The sequence below is a fragment of the Arvicanthis niloticus genome, chromosome 5 (genome assembly GCF_011762505.2).
Source record: "Arvicanthis niloticus isolate mArvNil1 chromosome 5, mArvNil1.pat.X, whole genome shotgun sequence".
Taxonomy (NCBI): Eukaryota; Metazoa; Chordata; class Mammalia; order Rodentia; family Muridae; genus Arvicanthis; species Arvicanthis niloticus.
In genome coordinates, this window is record NC_047662.1 from 25285941 (window position 1) to 25311838 (window position 25898).

General features: G+C 52.4%; 1 protein-coding gene across 3 annotated transcripts in view; it reads left to right on the forward strand.

The window, feature by feature from the left end:
• The first annotated feature begins 2391 nt into the window (after nucleotides 1-2391).
• The window catches only part of Nhsl3 (NHS like 3), a 28457-nt gene continuing 4950 nt past the window's right edge, over nucleotides 2392-25898 (forward strand). Inside the window, exons 1-5 of one of the 3 annotated variants that reach the window (XM_034502256.2) lie at nucleotides 2392-2681; nucleotides 24298-24468; nucleotides 24550-24605; nucleotides 24850-24970; nucleotides 25754-25867. In XM_034502256.2, the coding sequence (XP_034358147.2) occupies nucleotides 2456-2681; nucleotides 24298-24468; nucleotides 24550-24605; nucleotides 24850-24970; nucleotides 25754-25867 (688 nt within the window). In that variant the 5' untranslated portion in view covers nucleotides 2392-2455. Of the gene's footprint in view, nucleotides 2682-11556; nucleotides 11720-22434; nucleotides 22584-24297; nucleotides 24469-24549; nucleotides 24606-24849; nucleotides 24971-25753; nucleotides 25868-25898 lie in introns of those variants that run through there. The other 2 variants (XM_034502259.2, XM_034502258.2) reach the window with 2 other exon arrangements.

Here is a 25898-nt window from a genome sequence, read left to right on the forward strand (position 1 = left end):
TAGAACACCGTGATGTTGCCCCACCCACCCAGGTTCTCTCGTAAAGTTCAGGCTGGGCCTCAAACTCACTACGTAGCCCAGGATGATCTTGAACTGACCCTTCTGCTTCCATCTCCTGAATGCTGGGGTCACACGCAACACTACCACAGGTTTATGAAGAACTGGAAAGCTAGGTCTGGGAAGCAGGGCTTTGTGCTTACTGGCAAGCATCTGCCACTGTGCTAGAACCCCAGCTACCAGCTCACGGAGAGCAAGGATTCCCTTAAAAAAAAAAAAAAAAGTAATACACGTCTTTATTTTTTTTTATCCTAACTGCAGTTTTCCCGCCCTCTTCTCCTCCCAGTTCCCCCCTCCCTCACCTCAGACCATCCACTCATCCCCCATTTCTATCCAGAAAAGGGCAGGCCTCCTATGGATATCAACCAAACACGAACATCAAGTTTCAGTAAGACTTAGATACCTCCCCTCGTATTAAGGCTAGACAACTCAACATGAGGAAAAAGAGTCTTAAAAGCAGGCAAAAGAAAGAGTCAGAGACAACCCTTGCTCCCAGCTGTGCCCCTGCTCCCACTGTTAGGAGTCCCACAAGAAGATCACGCTAAATAACTGTAACATATCTTCAGAGGGCCTAGGTCAGTCTCACGCAGGCTCCCGGGTTGTTGGATCCAGTCTCTGTGAGTCCCTAGGAGCCTAGGTTAGTAACTTTTTTTTTTTTCTTTTTAAATGTACATTGGTGTTTTGTCTGCATGTATCGGTATACGGGTGTTAGAACCTTTGGAACTGGAGTTACAGATTTCTGAGTTGCTATGTGGGTGCTAGGAATTGAACTTGGGTCCTCTGGGACAGCAGCCTGTGCTCTTTACCACTGGGCCATCTCTCTAGCCTGAGAGCAACACCTTTTGCAGCCAGGAGTGGTGGTGGTGGTGGTGGTGGCAGCGGCGCCATCATAGGTCCATCTTACGATGATGGCTGAACAAGAGGCCTTACACATTATACAGCCAAACTCTGCCACAGGGAAGAGAGTATTGAAAGAATGGGGTACTGAGCAGGAATAATGAACATCCCTTCCAAAAGCCAGGGCAAGGCCGGCTGTTAGATGTCCTATCTACCTTTCCCCCCTCCTCCTTCGGGGAGCGGCTGGCATTCAGAAATGACTTGTACATACGTGGAAACAAACAAACAAAAGCCAGAGTATTTGCCTGCACGCTTCTGAATGCATCCAGACTTACTTTACCCCTTTCCCTGAGGCTCAGCGTGGGCAGTAGGTGATCTGCCTCAGGGCCCAGCCAGGTTCACCACAGCTGGGAGCCTTGGGGGATGTTCGAGGGGCTGGAGCAGGTCAGATCACTCTCTGCACTGTAGTCTGCTTACAACGTTAGAGTGAGGTCTACCGTGTGCCAGGGCCCATTAGGCTGAACGATCAGTTCCTGTTCCTGTCCTTATGCAGGCCCCGGGTGAAAGCTGTGTGACAAGTGTCAAATTGATAATGCTAGACAACTCTCAACTCTAACTGTGGGACCCTCAAGACTCTTCTGGGGACCGCGGAGGCAGAGATGAGCATCAGAATGCTGGCTTTGATCCCCTCCTGGCCTCATGCTCCCTTCTGTCCTAAAGGGAAACATTCCCTACCTTGCTTTCTTCAGAGTTTATAAAATCAGAGATAAAAAGGGCTTGGTCAGCTATGATACAGCACCAGAGGCCTGCAAGGAAATGAACACAGCATTTTCCAGACTTCTAAAGGCTTTCTCTTACCAGCGTCCCCAGGCACTCACTAGTCACCTACCGTAAGATCCACCCTAATTTATCTTAGTTGAGCATCTCAATGGGAAAGCCCAGAGTTTTAATATGAGTGCCCTGGGGGGAATCACAGCCCGGTTAAGGGTAAACTGAGGCCTGATCATCCCACTCTAGGTGCTCAGGAATGAATCAGGAACAATCAGGTACACAGAACATTGCTGGAAGCTGGGCCCTGCTATGGTCCTTGAGCCAGGAGAATGTCTGCCACAGGTCCCAGGTGTCTGGGAAAAAGTCTTCCCCAACCGTAGGAGACACCGGGTGGTCCAAGCCCAGCACCTTGCTGTCCTTTCTTGCCCTATGGATCCCGAACTCCCTCGGGGTCCTCCGAGACAGACCCTCGAGGATCTGGGAGGGAGGGCGAGGATCCCCTTCTCTGCAGCAGGATCTCGCCCTCGGGGCACGGCCGGCGGGGAGGGGCGGTTTGCCGCTGCGCTGCTACCGCCCCCCCTGCCCCCGACGGCCGCTCCCGCCGCTCGTGCCCCGCCCGCCCCTCGGCCCCGCCCGCGCTGCCCCCGCCCCCGCAGCGATCGCTCGGCCTCCGCCGCCCAAACTTTTTTCTCCGGGCGCGTCTCCAGCGGCGGCCGCCCCCGCGCATGGGCGCCGCGCTGCAGGGGGCCTGACCCCCGCCGCCGGCACCGCGCGTCCCCAGCCCCGCGCCATGGCGGCCCGCGCGCCCCCCGCCGCACCTGCGGCCGACGAGCCGGGGAGCCCCGGCGGCCCCCCGCGCAGGAAGAAGTCCCGCTCCGGCCTCCGCCGCGCCTTCAGCTGGCTGCGGGGCAAACGGCGCAAGAAGAAGGCGGCGGGGGCCGAGGGCGCCGAGTCGACCGCCCCGCGGGCCAAGAAAGCGGACGACAAGGCCAAGAGGGCCAAGGGCAAAAGCCGAGGTGAGGTGGCCTGGCACCTGGGTTGAGCGCGCCGAGGGTGTGGCAGGGTGGGTCCCCTGGGGGGGTCGGCTGTATGTGGACGGCTTGCCTCCTAGGCATTGGTTTTGCAGGAAATGAAGAGCCCAGGGCACCACAAGATAGGTTCTGCACCGCTCCAGGGACACAGCCTATCCAACTTTGAGTGAGGGGCAGAGACCCGCATCTGGACAGGGATCCCCTAGTTTAAGCAGGAAGTGCTGGCTAGCTGGCCCTCCTGGTGGAAAGACACTTCCCTTCTCCCAGGTTCTGCCCTCTGCTGAGTCAGGGGGGTCAGAGATTTGACACTGGCTCCGGGCCAATGGGAGAGGCAGGTGGCCTTGGGTCTTGGGTGTAGGTCTCTTTGGGTCTTTAAGGTCAGCCTACTCAAAAGGAGTTTTTTTGTTTTTGCTTTTTTGCCCTCCAGGTAGATCCTGGTTACCAGCTCCACAAAGTACTCAGCTTGGAGTCCTTTGCCTTAGGTTGTTACCAGTGTTAGCTTTTCCCATATCCACCCCCTGCACCCCCCCCCCCCTTACCTGGGCCAAACCACAAACATCCACCTCCTGAGGTGGTGAGATCACCGTCCTGAACCAGAGGCCCATCCTACTCACTACTCTCCCTAGTCCCTGTAGGAACCTGCTTGTGTTGAAAATGGGGAAACTGAGGCACACATGAAATGGAGAGCCTGTTCCTGGGCTGTGCCAGGTGACCAGCAGCTACTTCCTAGTCTTTGAAAGTTTTGAGCCCATGGCTTTCCCTGGAACCTAAGGGATGGGAAGGCTGAGAGAGGGGGAAGGAGGAAACAGGGAGACTTACATCCCTGTTAAGGTCACTGAACTTTTGGACACTTGTTGGGCTCTTCCCTCATCTCTTGTTTCTATCTTCATTTTGGTGGGGAGACCTTTAGTCTCTGCTAGGGGGTAGAGGCCAGCCACTGCTGGAAGCTTATCTTTCCTATACTGCCAAGCTAAAGTGCTGAAGTCGAGGGAATGGCCTGGGTCAGGGCCCATCCCATGTAGTGTTTACCTTCAGTGTCCTTTAACTACCTCTGGCGAATTAGAAGGAACTTTAGGGGTCAGGAAGAGGGTGGAAAGCAGCCTTGTATGATTGCATCCGGCTGATCTTCCTTTTGGATAAGGGCCCTGCTCCCTTGCGGCCCAGCCACAAATAGAAATTTAGGTGTTGGAACTGAGATGAATGAGCCAAGCCCTGAGGGAAGGTTTGCTTGAGGGGTGTTTCCCAGTGTTCTGCAGCCCCTAACTGAAGGGGAGTGTGTCCCAGGGTTCCCCACTGGGATTCAGGGTGAAGTCATTCCCTTCTGCTTTAAGAGAGCTTGTGTCAGAAAGACAGCAATACGGGTTGTGGTCAGATGGTCAGGCCAGGATAGTGGACAAGTGGGAGACCTTAGGGGAGTCGATTCTCTTTTTCAGGCAACTAGCCAGGAGGCAGAAGGCTGAAGGTACTGAGTGGTAGGTTAGTACTGGAGCCTCCTGGGGTTGGCAGGTCAGTGGCCCAGCCTCCTGCCTTGTGGTTGGTATTGAGTGGCACCGGGCTTTCTGGGCAGTAGGTCGGCCTCACAGAGTCCACGTGCATGAAGTGACACCCTCTGCCCTGAGCTGTTGTCTTTCCAAGTCTGCAGGTGGCCCCAGGTACTTCTGAGGGCAGCCTTGCCCCTTTTGCTCCAGCCTCCAATTGTTCTGATTGTTTCCCTGTCACCTGCCTGGCCCAACTTGTGTTCTGTTTAATAAGAGAAATAAATCCGATCTCTCTAATCTCCACTGGCCAGGGAAGGGAGGCTGGAGGCTTAACTCTTTCAGGGCGTATGACCATCAGAATGGAGACCTGGAAGGAGGGATATACTAGGAGCTTTTCTGGAAGGACCGAAAGGCCTCTGCAGGAAGCTCATTTGGCTCTTTCGGTCTCAGGCACAGGTCTCGGCTCCCCCCACTGCTCTTCTGTAAGCCGGGATATGGTGCTTGCAGTGGAATTTTGAGCTGCAGTCCCCCGTTGCACCCTCCCTTCCGCACTCCCCCCATTCTTCTTCCCCTTAAAGCCTTAGCAGAAAGGAGGAAACCTGACATTGATTGATTACTCTGAATGTGTCAGGAGACTTACATCCATTTCCTCACTAGATCCCATTTGCAGAAGCCAGCATGGTGGCAGCACACCACCAGCATTGGAGTTGCTGAGGCAGGGGGATAAATTTGAGGCCAGCCTAGGCTATATATCAATGCTTCATCTCAAGCTGGGTGGTAGGGGTGGGGTGGGGGGAAATCCCATGGAATAAAACCTGAGGCTTAGTGACGGAATGATTGATGTGAACAAACTCAAACTCAGATTTCAATTCAAAGTCAGATGCCTCAAAACCTAACAGGATTCTCCAGAAGACCCAGAGGGGAGGTTTGAAGATCTTACGCGGCCCACTCTGCAGAAAGGCTGCCCGGAGAGAATGGAGGAGACAGGATAGAGTGGGCAAGTAGCAAGAGGCAGGCAATGAGTCTAATTCTGGTGTCACTACGAAGACCCATGGCAATGTTCAAGCAGCTTCACTGTGAGCTCAGAGCTCCTGTCTTTGCCTCATAGGAAAGAGAGGGGACCTTCCTCTGGACACAGCCAAAATGACCTGTGACCTTTTCCCAAGGTTATCATTAGGGATGATATAAAACTCACAGGAAAGAGAAGTCAATGTGGAATGCAAGGGGTTGCTAGATTGTGCTTGTAAGTTTAGTGAAGTCTGGCAAGAGTAGGTTCGAGTCTGGCCCATGAGAACAGTTCTTCTGTCTTTCTCAAGCGACAGGACACAGGCTGCCCATTCACCCTTCCATACCTGCCCTTCCTTATCTGTAAAACCAGGGTGTTCAAGAATCCAATTAGATAACAGACTTGCAAACCCTTCGTGAACTGTGGAGCTCAGTCCGGGGATGGCAGGCTTCCGATGTGTGGTGCCCAGGACTCGGGAATTTGTTCAGTTCATTTCAATCCGTGTTTCAGTCACACCTGCATGCCAATTCTGACTGATGTGGAGTCAAAGAAGGTGGAGTCTCACCTTGTCTCACAGGAGGAGGAGGCAGACGTAAGAGGAAGTTGAAAGAAGCAAAAGCAAACAGGAGTCCATATTTTCCAGAAAGATCACCTGGACAAGTGTGTAGGGATGAATTGTTTCTGGGACTGATGCCAGGACAGGTCCAGGAGCCAACCCAGGGAAGACTTCCTGGAGGTAGTGAGCAGTTTGTGGAAGAAGGGAATTGGTAGGACAGCTGACCCGAGACAGACAGGCCAGGCCTTTCCCTGTGTTTGGAGGAACAGTGGGAAAAGTCCTCAGGATGTTAAACAGTTGCTCACGGTCAGTTGGCCTCCACTGCTCAAAGTGATGGGGCTACTGAGGCTAAGACAGATAGCATGGGGCCAGGGATGTGTTCACCCAGCATGAAGCCCTGGCTCTGATCTCTGTGTCCCCGTGGTGTCCCGTGTCCCCGGCACAGAATGACTGGGTGTGGTAACACACACCTATAAGCCCAGAACTTGGGAGGTATCGGCAGGAGCTGTTAGGGGTTCAAGGTCATTTCAGGTACATAGGGAGGTTAGGCCAGCTTGGGCTACAAGAAATCCTGCCCCTGTCTGTGGAAGTGATGTCTGTAGTGACAATCTTAAAAGGCCAGACTTTCCAAAGTCATGTGACCTGCAGATGAGTCTCTAATTGGAGAGTCTCTTTGGAGAGAGCTTTCCAAAGGACAGGCTTTGGGGAAGAGGTGTGTGGTCCTTCTGTGTCCCTTGGGCAGTGATAGGCTTTGACACTGAGAATTCAAGAATGCCTTATCCCTGCCAAGCCTAGTAGAGGTCACCCTAGGAATGCCCTGCCTTCCATGTGGCTACTCCCTTCCAGGGGGCTGTCCTTGGTGTGAGTCTAGGGTAGGTTTTTGTTTGTTTATTTTTATCTGTCTGCCTATCTATCTATCTATCTATCTATCTATCTATCTATCTATCAATCATTTGAGGCTAGCCTGTTTTACAGAGTGAGTTCCTAGACTACACAGAGAAACTCTGTCTGGAAAAACAGAAAACAAACCAAAATTAAACAAAAATACGTTTTAGATTTACTTTATGCATGTGACTGTTTTGCCAGCATGTATATGTATGTGTATGATGTGGGCGTGCCTAGTGCTCGTGAGGTCAGAAGAGGGTGTTACAGTGTTAGATCCCCTGGAACTGGAGTTTCTGATGGTTGTGAACCACCATGTGGGTGCTAGGAAATGAACCAGAGTCCTCTGCAAGAGCAACAAGTACCATTGAGTCATCTCTCCAGCCCCCTCCTCTTTATGAGACAGTCTCATTGAGTCTCCCCATCCCCGCTTTGGCCTGGAACTTGCCATGTAGATCAGGTTGTCCTTTCAAGTGCCGGAATTAAAGGCACACATTCTCGCGCTCTGCACCAGTTAGTGTAGATCATTCTAAAACACAGTCTTTGGGCGCATTTTGCTTGAAGCTGGGTCTGTTCGCATTTCAGCAGCGTCTCACGAATGTTCACAAGCTGTCATTTGATGTGCATTTCCTCTGTCTAGGATGTGCCTGCCTTTACTTTTCTACCCAGTGAGCTTCTATTCATTCTCTAAGGCCTCACTGTCCTTATCTTTGAAACTCCTAGACTTTAAGGCACTCTGCTGAAGAGATTCAAGTTTAGGAGAATTTGTTTTTGTGATCCTCTTTCCTTTGGGTAGGTGCCTCTCTCCAGACTTTTAGCTTGGGGCCTAGGCCATGTAACGGGAGCAGGGTCCCCTCTGCTGTAGTAAAGTGGTTTTTCACAGAGGAGGCAGGTGCCCTTTCTGTCTATTCTCTGGTCCCTGTGGTGTGATGGGTACTGCCTGCCTTGGGTTTAGACAGAAAAGGAAGACTTAACTAATTTCTAAAATGCTTAGCACCTGCTGCATGCTAGGCAGTGAATGGAGATGAAGAGAGGAGAAGTCCCAGTCTTGAACCTCAAAATCTGAGTGTGTGAACTGGGAAGGAAGAGTTGTTGAACAAATATAAGGAAGGGCTGGGAATCCAGACCAAAGTCAGGCCTGCAATTCCAGATCAGAGTCAGGCCTGCAATCCCAGTCTTTGGTTGGTAGAGGCAGGGGGATCAGGAGTTTAAAGTCATCTTCACTACATGGCAAGTTGGAGGCCAGCCTGGGCTACATAAGACCTTGTTTGAAAAAAATAAGTCAAAACAAAGAAAAGGCACAATAGAGATGCTTTGGGGAGATCAAGGGACAGCTTCCTTGAGGTTTCATGTGCAGTAGGATTGAGGAGTGAGAGGAAGCTGGAGTCACTGGGTTTGAGGAGAACTGTTTGTCTGGAGTTCTGTGGGGGCCATCTGGCTCACTGTACTTTACTATCCAGGGTCCTGAGGACAGGAGCTGGATTAAACTGTTCTCTCCTTGGCCCTGTCCAGCACAGGGCCTGGCACTGTTCAGGTCACAGGAGATCCAGCATGAGAGACTTTAATCCTAGATAGTCAAAATTGATATCATAGAGAACATGGTACTTACAGACAGGCCCAGAGAAGGGGTGACTTGCTCAAGGTCAAGCTTCCTTGGGGAAGCTGACCTGAGCTGGCTGGATCCTTGTGTGGAACTGGAGCCCACCCCAGCTGGGGCCAGGCTGACTTTAGTTTCCCCCACTTCTTTGTTCAGACTTCAAACAGAAAAGCCCTTCCCAGAGAGGTGCCTCTAGCAGGGTGGGAAGAGCAGGAAGGAAGCCAGGAGGAGCTAAGGGAACCTCCCCTTCCCTCTCTCAAGACACCTTCAGGCCTTGTTCCAGGTCTCTTGCCTCATGCATGCATCCAGCCTTCTGCTGGAACCTCCCTCAGGCCTGGGAAGAGCCTGCAGTCTATGGTGGGCTGCCCCCTGAATTCCTGGAAGCAGCACTAGCCACAGGGTCTGCTGAACTGGGGTAGCCTGAGCTGTGACCAGGAAAATCCACACATACCCCCCAACCCCCATGATGATATTGTCAGCAGGGAGCAGAGCAGGGCAGCTTCCACACCCCTGGAAATCCCCTCTCCCCGAATATTCAAAGCCCTCTCAGCTGCTCCTGGCCTGTCACATGCTGAAGGACTGGAATGAGAGGAAGCATTGTATAGTGCTTGGCTGCAAGGAGCATGGTGGGGTGGGGAGAGTGGGTTCACAGTCCCCAAGGCCACCTCCAGCTGCTTGGCTGAATTCGGGAAGGAAGGAGGTGAAGGCAGCTGCCTTGCAGGAGGAATTGAGATTGCCCACCTTGTCTCCTATTAGAGCGCACTCTGTGTCCTGTGGCCCACTGTCCTCAGGGCTGCTCTGCAAAGGACTCAATGCTCCTCTCACAGGTGGCTGCATATCTGCCATAGGGACAGCTCTTCCTGCACCCCTGCACCAGCACTGAACCTGAATCTTGTGGCATTGCATATAATACCTACTAGGTTCCCGGGAGTAGAAAGAGACAACAGGGCCAGGCCTTCTACCTGGTTAGGATATTCTCTCCTGCAAGTCTCTAGCTAGGTGGAAACTTCAGCACCATTCTGTAAGCAGGGGTGGTATCACCATGTACCCAAGGCTAACCATGCGGTGTATATGTCATGTCCACCAGCACAAATGCATAGCCATATTAATGTCCACCATATTGGTCCCTCTTAGTTCCAGATCATCCTTGCTCTCCCCTATTTGGCATCCAGGGGCTAAATCTCTTCTTTAGGAAGGAGGTGCAGCCTTTGAAACAAAAAGCAAGCACCTACGTGCACATGCCATTACCACTACCCCAACAGGGGCCACCACTCCCACTATTAGACAGACACAAGAGCCATTATTGTTTCTACACAGGCCTCACCATCTCCATCTTCACCTGACTCAGCAGCAAACAGGGGGATGTCTGCTAGGCTGAGCATGGGTCTCCCAGGGTGATATACGTAGTTCTTACCCTTGTAGATATTTTTGTGGTTAATAAGGCAGGCACCCAAATAATTTGACAGCTTAAGACAAGTGCTAGCATAGGGTACTGGGAAGTCCTGAGGTGTGATCAGCAAATCATAGGGCAGCATTAATGTCTGTGGAAAGTATAGAGAGAAGGGTACATGGGGGAGCAGAGGGTCAAGCAAAGCTTTGGAGATGAAAAGGAATCTTCCAGGCAAAGACAGGAGTCAGCAGATACGTGTGGAGGTCAGAGGTCACCTGGTGGGAGTTGGTCTCTTTCTCCCATGTGGATCTTGGGAATCAGACTCAGTCGGTAAAGCATGTCAGCTAGTGCCTTTGCCTGCCTCACCTAGCTTTGATACAGGATTCTATTCTCTGTGCAGATTGGTGCATACTGCTTGGTCCACAGAGCATGTCATGTCAGCTCTTCAGGGACAGCACTGTTGTTTGCCTCAGGTTCTTAGTAAGAGAAGGGCCTCAGGGAAGGTTGAGTGTCCTGGAACTACTGGGCACTCCAGCAGGGTGGTGTCATAGAGAGGCTTGCTCAGCAGGTAGAAAGAATAGGCCATACTCATAGAAACCAGAACCTAGGGCTCTGGACTCCCAGCCTGGTCTGAGAGGCCAGGCAAAGTGATGGTGATGGATGTTGTGGCGGTGGGCATGCAGGGCGGTGCTCACAGACAAAGAGGTGAGGCCTTGAGCAGCCTAGAGGACTGAGAAGTGCTACGGCTTAGTGAAGACTCCTGTGAAGGGCACACAGCTCTACAGTGTGATACATGGCTGGCTTCAGACGCTAATACCTACATGCGCACACAAACAACAAACAATTGCAGTCATACCCAAACACAAAAGCATAGTCTTATTGATAAATATTATGCATATATATGTGTATATGCACAGACAGACAGACACACACACACACACACACACACACACACACACACACACAGGTGGCGACAAACTTAAATACAAACAAATCAGTGATACTCAGCTACCCTGAGTGCAAACAGTCACAATGTTAACAAATACACGGAAGAACACATTCGGACATGAAAACAGACTCAGTAACATGGACACGTGTACATCATACACGATTATACTAGCCAGAGAGCACCTAGATGTTTAGGATGGGAGTGTATATGTCCTGTCCACCTATACAAATACATAGACATAGTAATGCTCACAGTTACACATGGATGCACAGACATTCATCCTTCAAGGTCACCCAGAGACAGATAAACAGAGAAAGGCAAGGAAAAATGTGGGTATAGGTGAGTCTGGATGTGACTCCTAATTCTGTAGATTAATGCTCCTTGAATATGGGTCAGTCAACTGACTTCAAGGGACTCTAGTTTCCCCATTGGTAAAAATGGATATGACAAAAGTACCTACCTGGTGGAATTATTTAGTGGATGAGGTGAAACACCGCATGAAAGCAGGTAGCACAGTGTGTCGTACATGTTGAGCACTTAGTCGGAAAATGCTACTCTTATTTTCGGCTCCCCAAGTTCAGAGATACAGTTAGTTTGACACATGTGCAGGTAATAGTCAAGAGAGAGGCGATACACAAACACGTGACACTCACGGGGTGGTGGCCGGTGGGCTCAGCAGCAGGGTCCTGCCTGTTTGAAGTCCAGTCCCTAGTCTCCCAGTTCCACTGCAGTCCGTGAGATGCAGGCAGCTGGGCTGGGAGATCCCCTGACCCGCCTACCCAACCTGGACCATCCGAGCCCTTCCCAGAGCGCTCAGGGCGGGGCGGCTCAGCAGGTCTCCCTGGTCTCTTGGAGGGGTGGAGCGGGCAGGCCGCGCGCCAGGTCCCGCCCCTCCTCTGGCCCCACCCCCGGCATGACCATTGGCCGCAGTGCTAGGGGGCGTGGCCGGACTGGGGCTGGGGGCGCCCGCGGTGGCCGCCCGCGCGTCTCGCTGCCTCCCTCCCGGGGCTGCGGGCCCGGCGGCCGGGCTGCCTGGGCCGCGCTTGGGTGCCTGTGCCTGTTCCCGCACTCACCATGGGCAACTCACACCACAAGAGGAAGGCCCCCAGCGGCCCCCGGACCCGCAGCTTCTGGCGCTTCGGGCGATCGGCGAAGAGGCCCGCAGGTAGGGGTGGGGGCGGGGCAGGCTGGGAGGAGGGTCCCTGCAGTCGCCGCCGGTGCTGCGCTGTCCCCTCCCGGGGCCTGGTGGGCGTGAGAGTGGGGGGCCGGGAATCCGCTCAGATCCCACCCCTCACATGCGCACGGACACACACGTACCCACTCATACCCGCGGGCGGGCACGCGTACATTTTCACATCTTGCACACAACACCCATTCTCATGTATGTCGGTGCAAAACCAAAACCGCATACACAGTCACACCCACACACCGGCACCCGGACACTGATCCTGAGGTACAGGTACATATACCTGTGCATACGGTTTACATGGCCACATGAGCTACACCCACGCTAAGGTTGACGCACAGGCACACATATGAGTCATGTAGGTACAGTTGTCCAGTGTCTTAGGCACCCAGCTGTACACACAGGGTCATAGGCAGATTCTAAGGCGCTGTGTACAACACACACACTTGTTCTCCAAACCTTTACCCCCAACAGTCTGAAAGTTTGCAGGAGGGAGGGAAAACAAAGGTAGGAGGAAGAAGCAGGAAACCAGGGCTGAAGGCTGGGGACCTCCCCCGTGCGCCAGCGGGAGTCCAACTGGTTCCCCAAACCCACCCCCACCGCGCCACTGCACCTTCTCTCGGTCCCCCCCAGACCCCCGCAGTTTCGAGGTCGCCGCCCCATCTTTCCCCATTCAATGCAGCCATCGGGCTGGAACGCTGTTGCAGCCCTTCCCGGCGTGCTGCGGGATCCCTCCGCGGGTCACATTCCAGTCTCCAAGGGTGGGGGCTAGGGAATGAGGAAGGCCTCCAATCCCAAGGCAGAGATGGCATTCCTGGTCTTCCCTTGTCAGTGCGACAGTTCTGGATATCCCAGAGAGTCCCAAGGGTTTCTGGAGAGAGTGCCTGGTTTTCTCACCTTGTAAATGCAGAGACTGGGGAGGGGCAAGGTGGACTTAAAACTGCATCTTTCCAAAACAAGGGGGTTTCAACCGCGGCAGGTATTCTAAGTATGGTACCTGCAGGTCTGGGGTAAGGAGAGAATCCAGGAGGAAGTGGGACGATGGGGGGAGGCCCTTGTGGGAAAATCCACCTCTGTTCTCAGGATGGCCCACATTTTTAGAGAACAGCATGGAGCCTGATGATCCCATTTTTCTGTCAGCTCCCCACATAAGGGTGATGAAGCCTTATGAGGGTGAGAAGAGGGGTCTGTTCTCAGTGTGGCACTGCCAGAGGCACTGGTGACCTTGGTCAGGTTTTTTTTTTTTGTTGTTTCCTGGACCTCCATGGCTCCTATACTGGGCTTGTCTGAAAAGAGGGGACCTCAGCATGGTTGACCTGGGACCCTTAGAGCTTCGGCTAGCCATTGGAAGGATGAAGAGATTGGGGTCTAGAGAGAAGGGCCTTGTTCAAGGTCGTTTGCATTGGATGGTTTTGAGTTGTGATGGTGAATCAGAGAATAAGAGGGTTAATCTTGTTCAGGTGGACTCTTGATGATTTCTCAGAAGGTGGGTGTCGATGCCAGTAGTCTCCGTGCTGTCAACTGTGAGGTCCTGGCAGTGGTTCTCCCTCCCTCGCTCTCAAAGCCAGCAGGGCTGGGCCAGGGCAGGGCTGTTCATTTGTTCTCTGATGGCTCATTTCATGTGTTTGTTTCCTGAGAACCGAGTGTGGGTACAAACTTAGGAAGGAAAGGGTAAGAGGCGGCGTTTAGAGCTGGGCTTGACAGTTAGCCTGAAGGCTGTTGGAGAGGATGAACCAGAGGTCTTACCCTCTTACCTAACTCCAAACGCTGGGATTATAGGCATGAGCCCCTAGGCCTGGCCCTGACATCGGGCTTCACTCCTTCACTCTGGGGCTCTCAGTGACTCTTCTGACCAGTGCTGCAACTCCAGAGCCACTCAGGCTCCAAGGTGTTGCTAAGAGTCCAAGAGCATTGTCAAGGCAACACAAGGCCAGGGCTGGGAGCTGTCCCAGGCTGTACATCAAAAGTTGTTGTCCTGGGATCAGTTTTAGAAAGCCCAGGCAATGTTCTTAACTCAGTCTCTGAAGAAGCCACAGGATTAGCCCTGGAGTGTTGACAGGCTAGAGGGCATGGCTGGGGCTTTTTTGCAACTGTGAAATACGGTGTGGCATAGGACTGGGACTTGGCATGGAGGTTAGGGAGAAGCAGTTTACTTGTTTATTTTAGACAGGGTCTCACTATGGTTCTGACTGTCCTGGAACTTGCTTTGTAGATCAGGCTGGCCTTGAACTCACAGAGATCCACCTGCCTCTGCCTCCCAAGTGTTGGGATTAAAGGTTTCAATTTCTTTATCCTGGAGATTCAAGGATATCTCTCAGTCTCATGGGCCTAGGTGTAGGCCTGGGGTTTGAATGCTTGCTCACTTTATTAGTCTGTGGGATGAGGAAGTACAAGGCGGCCAGAGAGGGCTGAAGGATCCAGGTCACTGGGAGCCAGTGAAGGTGTTTGAGAAAAGGGAGGAGCCCACAAAAAAACTGGTGTGTTAGGAAGATGGCTCTAGGGCCTAAGCAGGTGCAGGTAGGGCAGGTTAGGGTAGGGGGTGGGGTTGTTGAGAGTGGAAGCTCAGAGCCTATTGCAGTAATCCAGGGGAGAGGTGATGAGGTGAGGGCTCTGGCAGGGTGGGGGCTGTGGGAGCAGAGGGAGGAAGCAGCAGAATTGACAAAGACTTGGGATTATTGGGATGTTGGGAGCAGTGGCTAGGGAGGCCGGCTTGGATGTGGGCTGGTATCAGTAGTTAGTGGAGAGAGAATCAGGCCCAGTGCACACTCTCTTGACTAACTCACTTCTCTTGCAGCAGGTGTCTCCATTTTACACATGGGTAAGGGAAAGATCAGCAAAGGGAGTCCACTTGCTCAGTGCTACAGAGAAGATAGCTAAATTGTGACCTTTGCCCAAGCCCATGCCCCTAACCAGCTCACGGGTGGATGGGCTTCACATCGTAACGGTGTGGTCCACAGGTCTGGGATAGGCAGCCGGGACCCTATGGTGAGCACATGCGTAGGGGAGAGGTCAGGGTTAGGTATTGAGGTCCTCGGGGCTTAGAGCATGAACAGGTAGAAAGGGAAGCACAGATCTAAGGAAGGGTGGTGTCCTGTCTTCAGCACATGCCCTGAAAGGGGTCTGAGTGAGGAAAGCAAAATGCCCCCTGGGCTAAAAAGACATTGCATCCTGCTGGGATCACTGTTTTGGTGTCAGGCTCAACATGTCCTCTGAGGCCAGCAGAGCGCATGGTCCTAGGCAGACTGGAGAGTGAACACTGCAAACAGAGTGCAGCAGAGCCATCACCCTCTCTTCCATTCCCTCACACTGTCCTGTCAGGCAGCAGGCCTGTTGGAGTTCCATTCCCCTTGTGTAGGTGGGGAAACCAAGAGAAGGGAATCAGACTGAGGGGTTGGTCTGCCTGGGATTCCTTCCTCATGCCCTCTCCTTGTGTCTAAAGCTGGAGGGCCCAGGATCTTCCAAGTTCCAAGACTGGAAGGACGCCTGAGGCCTCCCACTCCCTCTGTTCCCCCTCTTCTTTTGGGGGAGACTTGTGACCAACTGTGTGATATCTGAACTTGCCTGTGGAAGTGCTGGGCTTTCTAGATAAAGGGCTTATCTAGCTGTGGTGGATCTGAGGTGTCCGTGATAAGCTGAGTCTTTTTTTTTATACTTTATTTATTTTTTATCTGTACTGGTGTTTTGCCTGCATGTATGTACATGTGAGGTTGTTGAATTCCCTGGAGCTGTCATGTGGGGGTGCTGGGGAATGAACCTGGGTCCTCTGGAAGAGTGGACCATGTTCCTAACAATTGTGTCATCTCCCCAGCTCCTGAACCACCTTTCTGTCCCATGAATGATCCTAAACAGGTGTGTGTGTGTGTGTGTGAGAGAGAGAGAGAGAGAGAGAGACAGAGAGACAGAGAGACAGAGAGAGACCCCCTTCTAGGGGCAGAGTTACACATGCAGAGGGCTTCTTAGAGATTATCTCTCCCACACTACAACTGGAGAAACTGAGGCCTACAGATCTTGATTAAGTGGTGGTTGAGGGCCAGCCAGGGTGCAGCCAGGGTTGGACTCGGCCTGTTCCTGGGCCTGGTCTGCCGGATAGGGCGAGGTCACTGAAGAGGGATACAGAGCTGATGTTAAGTGTGCTTTATCAGACTTTATCTTAATGGTCATTAACTCCACTTGAGATTGGAGGAGAGCTCCGGAAGTGGGCAGGGGCACTGAGCAGCTGGTTGCATGCGAAGAACCTGGTTTTGCAGCTAGTCAGAGCTGGCTCAAAGCGCAACTTTCCTCTATCTTTATCAGCCACGTGGCCTTGAGAAAGTCCCTGACCCTTGAGCTCTGTGCCTCAGTGAGCCTGGGATCTCCTCAGCTGCTCAGCAGGAATACTAGCTGCTGCTGTGTTGTGAGTGGAAGGCCCTTCCTGTACTGCCCATGCCCTGGACAGGCCAGCGCCAGCTTTGATCTAACATTGTGTGTTTATGCTGGCTTATGTAGCTTTTTCTTTTCCCTTTCTCTTTGAGGACAGGGTTTGACACAGTACAGGCCGGCCTCTAATCCTTTAGGAATTACAGACATAGGCTACTGTGCCCAGTTTTATGGAGTGCTGGGGATCAAACCCAGGGCTTTCCGTAAGCACTCTGCCAATTGAGGTACATCTCCAGTCAGTCAGTTTACTATTACATTCTTTTCCTTTTTTTTTTTTTTAAAGATTTATTTTATGTATGTGAGTACACTGTCACTCTGTTCAGATACAACAGAAGAGGGCATTGGATCCCATTACAGATGGCTGTGAGCCACCATGTGGTTGCTGGGAATTGAACTCAGGACCTCTGGAAGAGGCATCTCTCCAGCCCCTGTTCCTTTCTTTATGGACAGTGTTGTGTGTGGGGAGCCTCTCTCCCACGCTGGGCCAGGTGCTCTGAGCGGTGAGCCATAGCCATATCCTCAGCATAGCTAGCTAGCTCTCTCTCTCTCAAATTATTAATTTACTTATTTTTGTTTAGGGGTGTTTTGACTGTGTATGGACTGCATGTAGGTCCTACATAATGTAGGACCATTATGTGTATTGTGCCCCCAGAAGATCCTCTGGGCACTGGAGTTAACAGATGGTTGTGAATCTCCATGTGGGTGCTGGGAATTGATCCCCAGTTTTCTGGAAGAGTAGTCAGTGTTCTTAGCCATGGAGCCATCTCTCTAGTGAGACAGGATCAAACATGTAAGAAGTCCTCCTGCCTCTGTCTCAAGTGTTGAGATTATAGATGTCATCACTACACCAGCTAGTTGACTGACATTGTTTGGTGTCCTCAGGCCTGCTGAGGTGAGGCAGACATTAGTCCTACTCCACAGAAGAGCAGACAGAGGCTGTGAGAGTCCTGGTTTATTTGTCCAAAGCCTGGAATTCAATTCTTCTGATTCTTAGCCCTTTCCCCACTGATTCATGCTGGCTGCTTCTCTGGCATCCATAAAATGGGGCCAATTGTGCTTCGAAGGAACAAAGAAAAGAGCTTGAAAAACTCACAATTCCCTGGCCAGAGGGGGTTACTATGTCATTGTTGGGGCAGATGCTGACCTGGAAGCTCGTTAGGGCATTTGCTATATTATTGTACTGATTCCTCCCTGCATTTCTGCCTGTCCCCCTAGGGCAGACACCCTGTGGGATGGGATCCTCCCTTCTCCAGGCACTCCCTGCCTGCCCCCCCCCCCCAATATTTACATTAGAACCTGCCTGGCCCGTCAGCTCTGCCCTTGCTGAGGCGGGGCTGGACACTGGGAGAAGGGAAGTAGATTTCTCATCTTCAGAGGTGGGGTGCACCTCTTTTTGGTCAGGGAGGGGCTGAGGCTCTGGCTACCCTTTACCCATTAACCGAGTTGGGGTAGCTGTGACATTTAATGTGAGATCCAGATTTAAAAGGGGGTCCGATACTCCCTGGTTGGGTGACCTTCAGCAAGTGAAGTCTCTTTGTCCTGAGTCTCCTCGTGCTCCTTTCTATAAAAGCAGACTTCACCTTGTCCGTGGGCAGTGGAAGACAAAGTGTGGATACCAAGGTCTGAGTTATCCCCCTTCCTCTGTTGTCTTGCTTTTACAGAAAGAGTTACTGACGTTTTGTTCTGCCTTTGCCTCTAGACTGTAGAAGCCTTCCTCACCCCCCCCAACCCCCCAGCTTGTTTATCTGTATAGGAAGGGGTTGAGACCAAGAGCCTCCAAACACCCTGAATCCCAGCTGGAGAGCTGGCCAAGGGCAGAAGAGACAGGAACAGAGAGTTGGCCAGAGGGTGCCAGCTCCTGAGCAAGGCCACCTGGCCAGCTGTGCCCTCCCCCCTCATTCTTCTCCCCTGAGTCAGGCCTGTTCACTTGTGGGTGCGCCACCCCCGCCCCTTGCTCTGGAATGGGGCAGGTTGAGGCCTCACCCCATAGGAGATGTTGCCAAGAGAGTATGCACGCATGCGCCCAAGTGAATGTGACTCTGGAGGGAGACAGGCTCATGTCCCTATCCCCAGGCTCAGGAAAGCCCCTGGGTAGTAGGTACACACACCTGCCTTCCTGTACACGCAGCCACTTGGCAGGCCCTTGGCAGGCCCTGTGTGGGCCTGTAGTCCTGTCAGTAGGTGAGGTGGCTGTAGGCTGGGGTGGCCTGTGTGTGCTTTGTTAGTGTAGTCCTGGATGTATTTGTCCGGCGTCGGAGGTGTCCGCAGTGGCACATGCCTGGCCATGGGCCGTGTCTGAGTTCAAGATCTGCCTGTTTTCTTCCTGGTGTACCATGCTTGGTGGGCCATGTCAAGGAGCAAGATGTCTTCTTAGATCCAGAGGCCTCCTCCCTCAGGCTGGAGCAGGAGGTCTTGGATGCAGAAGCTCCTCCCTCAGGCAGGTGGGGGTGGAGTAGGACCTTCACCTGCAGGTCTTTGCCCAGGCAGCACCTCTGGACAAGCCCTGAGCTGGGGACTCTTTAAATGTGGCCTTGAAAAGCTCCTCCCTCTTCTCTGGTGATCTTCTGTTTCAGGGGTGTTCCTCCTTATTCTATACTCAGGTTGCAGAGCCCCTCCGTAATTAAGCCACTGGTCTGTAGAGTATTCCTGGGGGAGCTCAGCAGGTTCTAGGTAGGGGAGGAAGTTTTGGGGGAACCAGATGTTGTCAGGTGAGAGTCTTGGCTGTGGCTGGGGATTTTGCAGCCATGACCTTGAATGCCAGCAGTGGGTCCAGGATCTCTGGGCTAAATTCACCCTACCCCCAACTTAGCCGGAGCCCAGCCCTTTCCTTCCCTGTGTAGGGGAAGCCGAGGGTGACTACCCTGCACTGTGAAAGGCTCAGGAAGCAGCTGAGGGCTTGGGGAGTCTCCGAGCTCCCAAGCTGCCTGGTCTTTGAGTTCCTAGGAAGAGTTCTTGTCTCCCAGGACTGTGTAACATCCACGGGGCAGAAGCAGCCTTTGCCCTCCACTAATATCCGCTGCTATGCTGTCGTCGCCACACTGGTGTCGCCACACCTTGTCAGATAGGAGAGGCTGATGGGTCCTGCCTAGAGGCAGAGGACAGGGGCGGCTACTCTTCAAGGCCTCCAGTTTATTGAGATGACCAAGTCTGCCCCATTCCCCCACCGCCAAGCAGGGAGGTGACGTTTGTAGCTGACACAGTCAATAGAATGTGACTGTTGGGTTCAGATTGTTCTCAGTGAAAAGGCTCCTGTCACGAAATGGAGGGCAGAGCGTGTGGCTTCAGACCATTTACCCCCCACCTTCTCATTTCCTCATCTGTAAAATGGGATGAAAGTGCCTACCCTGGGCAGGGGGTGGAGCTTACTACTCTGGGCAGGTCGGTAGTGGGCGGGAATCTCTGGATCTGCTCTCCAGCAGCACATAAATTGGGTGTTGCAGTACAAGTCTGTAATCCCAGGGTTTGGGAGGTGCAGGCAGGAGAAGGAGAAGTTCAAGGTCATGTCAGAGTCAAGTCAGTTAGTGGGCAGAGTGCTGCAGTCACAACTACCTGTCCCTGGAGTCCACAGGGTAGGAGGAGAGAACCAACTCCCCATGGTTGTTTTCTGACCTCCACGTGTGTGTGTGTGTGTGTGTGTGTGTGTGTGTGTGTGTGTACAGTGGTGTGTGCACCCACCCACCCACCCACCCATACACACACACGCAAAATAATGTAGTAATTAAAAAATAAGTTCAAAGTCATCCTTGGCTAGCTAGCATGTTTGAGGTCAGTCTGGGCTACAAAGACCCTGTCTAAAACAAAACAAACCAAACAAACAAACAAAAACAGGGTGGTGGTGCACATCTTTAATCCCAGCACCCAGGAGGCAGAGCCAGATGGATCTCTGAGTTTGAGGCTAGCCTGGTCTACAAATGGAGTTCCAGGATAGCTAGGGCTATACAGAGAGACCCTGTCTCGAAAAACAAAAACAAACAAACAAACAAAAAAAAAAAAAAAAAAAAAAGAAAGAAAGAAAGAAAAAAAAAAAAAAGGAAAAGAAATGAGTGTGATGGCACATACCAGTAACCCTAGCACTTGAGAGACTGATGCAGGAGGATTGCCACAAGTTTGACGCCAGCCTCAGCCTTGGCCAGGCCTACTTTATTTGTTTAAAAAAGAAAACAATCAGAAGTGCCTGCCACTGAGTGTGCTGTGGAGACCTGCTGCTTCATTGTACATGTTTGTTTGGTTTTTCAAGACAGGGTTTCTCTGCAGTCCAGGCTGTCCTGGAACTCACTTGGTAGACCAGGCTGGCTTTGAACTCACAGAAGTCCACCTGCCTGAAAATGTTTGTTTTCTAGAGTAAGGTTCTAGTTAGTGCTTGAGCAGTCTCTTGAGAGACCAGAGCTAAATGGAGAAGGAGGTGCAAAGGGGTCTTGCAGCTGTAAAGCCACTGAATTCTTGGTTCTTCAGGGAGGGGTGCAGCCATGGAGGGGTGCAGCCTCACACATTGGGTTGCAGCTCAACACAACTCACAGACCCTTTATTCTCAACTCCTGTGGGCTTCCCAGAAGATCTCATTGTAAATGTCCCTGGTCCTTGTTCAGCTGAAACGGTCATTGACTTCCCGGGGTAAGGTCCAGGGATCACCTGACCTGGCGCCTGCTCTCCTGATTTTTTCTGCCAGCCCTCCTCCCAGCTCACTGTTTGCCAGCTGTGCTGGCTCCTGTGGTAGTGAACTCACAACTCTACCTCAAGCCCTTTGCATTAGGCAGTCCCTGCCTGGCTAGAGCCTGTTGATTCAGGAACTGGAGTTACAGAGAACTGTGAGTCACCATGTGGGTGCTGGGAATGGAACCTGTGTCCTCTGCAAGAACAGCCAGTGCTCTTAAATGCTCAGCCAGCTTAGTCACCTCCCCAGAGTCTTTTGTTGTAGCTGTTTTCGGTTTTTTTTTTCCCCCTGCTTTTTTGCTTTTTTTTTTTCCCCAGACGGTTTCATTTTGTAGACCAGTTAGTCTAGATCTTGTTACCATGTGTCTGTCATATGCTCAGGAGCCAGGTATGCGTCACCACACCTGGCTTGTTTCTTCTTCATTTTATTTTTGTATATGCATATGTATCTGCCCCTCAGTGCTGGTACCTGAGGCGGCTAGAAGAGGGTTTTGGATCCTGAACGGAGTTACAAGATGCTAATGAACTACCCAGTGAGTTCTAGAAGCCAACCCCCCAGGAGTAGGAAGTACTTTTAATCACAGAGCCATCTTTCCAGTACCCCCTACTCCCTCCTTCTGAGACAGGTTCTGGCTGTGTAGCCCCGACTAGCCTGGAAGTCACTTTGTAGCCCGAGCTGGCCTTGAATTTACCAGTACTGAGATTACAGGTGTGTGCCACCAAGCCATGCCATTTGTTGACCTTGCTTTTATTTGAGGTCAGAGGTCATGGCTTGTGTGATGCATTTGAAGGTGCATCTCAACCTGACTCCTTCCCCCTCCCCTTCTCTTCTTGTCTCCTTCTCCACCCCTCTCTCTCTCCCCCTCCCCTCCCGGGACAATTCCGCCTATGGGTTGTTTCTGGGCTAATTCTTTATACTCCATCGCAGGAAGAGCATGTATTCAGGATGGCTTCTGGGAAGAATTCTGGGCTGAACGAACAGGTCTGTGTTGAATCCCCCTGCCTCCGCTGTTCTCAGCCTTTCTGCTGTCACATTGCCGAGGTGGGAAGAGAAGAAAGTTCTTTAGAAATTGTGGGGCTGAAGTCTGTGAGTGGACTGACTGTTGCCATCAGCCACTCTGATTCTCCAGCCATCCTGCTGACTGGCCTCAGTTATGTGTTGTGTTCTGAGGCTGGCTCTGTCCCTGTCACCCTCACAGGCAGCCCTGGGTTCCTGCCTGGTTGTTCTGTGGGGCTGAACACTTTCCTCGGGAAATTACCCTAATTAGCCATGATGGCTGCGTCTTGGGCATGGGCATCATGCCAAGTCTGGTCTGGTGGCTCCTCCACCTACCATCTGGCAGCTGGGACCCTTCCGTTAGCTCTGGCACCCAAATGTTCGGACAAGAACTTGGAAGCAGAGTCAGTGAACCACAGCTGGCGTTGTGTCTTCTCTTTGGTACCTCCAGTCACACTCAGTAGCAAAGCACCCAGTCTCTGGGCCTCAGTTTCCTTGTATCCTGCTTGGATACAAGGGGGTGGGGTTAGTGGATGGGCGGGATCTGTGGCAAAGGTGGGAGGAGAACCTGGAGCAGCCCCTCCCCCTCCTGCCCGAACTGTGCCGGGCAGCTGGCTGTGAGCTTGCTTTGCATCCCTGCGTCCTGAGTCCCCTTGGGGCTGCCTGTATCGAAGGTGTTGTCTGGTGCTCTGGGAAGGTTAAGGTGGAGACCATCTGCTGCAGACATGGTAGTGTTCCTGGGTCGACACCTACCAGCGCTTCTTGAGGTTTTTAAGAAGGGTGAGTGGGTGTGGCTGTGGGGGGTAGCCGAGGGTGACAGGTTCCTTTGCCGGACCCTTAGGTTGGTGGGGATCAAGGCTTGAAAGAGTGATGAGGTGGGGATGCTGGTTACCAGACTGGCTGCGGTCTGAGTCTGCAGCCATGCTTTTGTCCATCTGCTTTGTCGCTGCCTTTGTCTGAGTGTCGCTTGTGATCCCAGAGGATGGACCCTGGTGTCTCTGACCTTGGAGTCAGCTGTCCTAGGGTCAGATTGCCTTCCTGCTGGGATACCCACTCATTACTGGGTATAGCTCAGTTTAGAGAGAGGACAGCCCTCTCCAGAGTCATCTCCTCAGTGGGAGGATCTACAGGCAAGCACACCCTGGGAAGCCTATTTGGAGAGGGCAGTTTTGAAGGTAGATACCAGGTGCACTCCTTTGCCTAGGAGCCTGGCTTTTAGACTTAGATTCTGACTGTAGGAGCTATGGTTTCTTGTGCTCTGGGAGGGCAGGGCTCCCTTCTGGGAATGCAGAGTTTAGTCCTGGCTGTCTGAGCTTTTTGCTGTGACTGTAGGAAAACATTTTCCACTCGAGCCTGTTTCTCCACTTGTAAAATCATGGTACAGAGGGGAAACACCCAAGACCTCCTGGGGCACCTCTTAGCTCCGCCTTGGTGGGATTCCTGTGGCTTCTTGGGGCAGGTGGTCTGGTGCTGAAGAATACTGAGGAAAGCGACAGGGGCAGTTGTCTGAGTTGGAGACCCAGTTCCTGGGGTGGGGCCCTTTAAAGGGCATGTTTTGTTACTGCTCCTCTTCAGGGTACTGCCAAGGTCACATGACCTTCCCAGCGCTTTTGCTTATGTTGTGGGTTTCATTTAAAGAGGGGCCGGGACTGCAAAGTGCTGACACAGCCCCATCCTCAGGATTAGATGACTAGCCCCTCTGTGGGCAGAGCCTGTAACAGGATCCCCTGTAATGGAGCCCTGGCTCCTCTGTACCTGGGGCCAGGCCAGGGCCTCCAGGAGAGGCCATACCTGGCCTGTTCCCCCAAGAGAGGCTAAGTTCCCAGGGGGAGTTGTGGGGCCTGATCCCTCTTCTCCCCTCCCCTGTGTATCCTTCTAGAGGGCAGCCATATGAGTAAGTAGGTGTCCCTGACCTCTTCCTTCCTTAGGGTTTTCTGGGAATCCGATTGTGACTGACAGGTCTTTAGTTTCCCATGGCATCTTTTTGGACTTGGGTCAGGGGGATATTTGAAGAAGGTGGTTTGTTTTCCTTTAAAGTGAAGCGTCAGGTCTTGAGACAAGAAACCGTACTTGCTGTGGGCTCTGCATGTATTCAGGGTGTCTGTGTGGAACCCCAAGTGACCCGTGGGTGCAGTTTTATGTCTACTTTGGGTGTATGCAGAACGGTGTCAGGTGGATCTGTGGAAGCTGATGGAGCCACGTTTGCTGGTTTATACTTGGGTATTGTTTGTGTATCTACACTGCCGTAAAAGTTGTGTGGATGTAAAGGACCTGTGTGTTGACCTTGTGTGGGCCCATTACAAGATGTGGTTACTCAGGTATATGTATCCTCCAGCGTAGTCGGTGTGTGTACATGGGATAAGTGTGTGTCTAGGCGGTATTGCAGGGGTAGACATCAAAGGAGTGTGCACTGCATGCCTGTGTTGTTGTGTTTGTGAGTCTCCAGCGCCCACCCACATGCCTTTGGGCTTCACTTTCTTCTCCGTCCCATCAGGCTCTGCCAAGGCGGAGAGTGACAACCGTCAGGGCACTGGGCCCAGCCAGGGGCCAGGATCTGTAGGAGATGAACACCAGGACAACGTTTTCTTCCCCAGCGGGAGACCACCTCATCTGGAAGAGCTGCACACGCAGGCCCAGGAGGGGCTCCGCTCCCTACAACACCAAGGTAAGTCCTGTCCTGTTTGAGTGCAATTCCCAGCTCCTGGGTCAGGGGCCTAGGCCAACAGACCCTTCTGGTGTCTTCCAGAAAGACAGAAACTGAGCAAGGGTGGCTGGGACCATGGAGACACCCAGAGCATCCAGGTGAGCCCTGTGCCCAGCTGTGCCCTGCTCCGGCATGTTCTTCCCTTCTGGCTTAGCCTCTGGCATGCATGGCTTTGGGCTTTTTCTGGACTAGTTTCTTCTTTATGTTGAAGAGGTAGATTAAATGACTTCTGACAGCTAGTCCAGGCTTGCTCCATCTGGTACCTGCTCAGTGCTAGCTGATGCTGGGGGATCCGGTGGGAGCCTTGGACAGCCCATTCAAGTTACTCTGGTCCCCCAACAGTTGTCCCGGACGGGGCCGGATGAAGACACCATCTCCTTCTGCAGTCAGAAGTCATACATGACAGAGAGCTCCACGGCGGAGGATGCCCTCTCTGTCCGCTCGGAGATGATCCAGCGCAGAGGTGTGTTGTCATCTGCTGGGATTCCGAGGTGGGGGGGGAAAGGTGACCAGCACCGTCACATCGCTTTATATCCCAGGCTTTGTGACTCAGTGACTGTACCAGACAGTACCCTTTATCCTTGTAGAGGTTCATGGTGGACACTGACCCAAAGCAAGCTAGTGAAGCGTCTGGGAACCCTGATTTATGGCACCTTAGCTGCTGCGTGACCAGGAATATAAACCCTTCACTTCTTTGAGCATCTGACTTTGAGAGATTGACTTTTCAGTTTAGCTGAGTTGAAATCATGCTTGCCCTTGCATGCAGGGAAGCCTGGGTCCAGTCCCTGGGACTATATGGAACGGTGTGGTAGGACACACCTGTAATCCTAGCGCTTCGGATATAGAGGTAGGGGGATGAGAAATTCAAGGACTTCCTCAGCTGCATAGTGAGTTAGGGGCTGACCTGGATTGTATGATATCCCTATCTCAAAACAAAAGCCAAAGGATTGGCTAGGGACTGCCGCAGAGGGCCTACGGAAGGCATGTGTAACCCCTCGCTCCAAGAAAGTCAGGATATTAAGAACATTTACCTCATTGGAATGAGTGTCAACCATTAGACATGATGATGATTTTTTCACTAAGGACCGTTCACTAAATGGAAAGATCATTGTTGAATTAGTGAGGGAATTTTCAGAAGTCTTAAAGAAAGCACGCTTACTGGTACTTTATTAGTCCTGAGCTATGTCTATAGGGTGCTCAGAGGCCTTCTGTTCTAATGGGTTCTCCCCCTGGACTGGCTCCTTAGGCTCCACCTTCAGACCCCACGACTCATTCCCCAAATCTGGAAAGTCAGGACGGCGGCGGAGGGAGCGGAGGAGCACGGTGCTGGGGCTGCCTCAGCATGTGCAGAAGGAGCTCGGTGAGCCTTTGTCAGTGGGCATTGGTGGTGG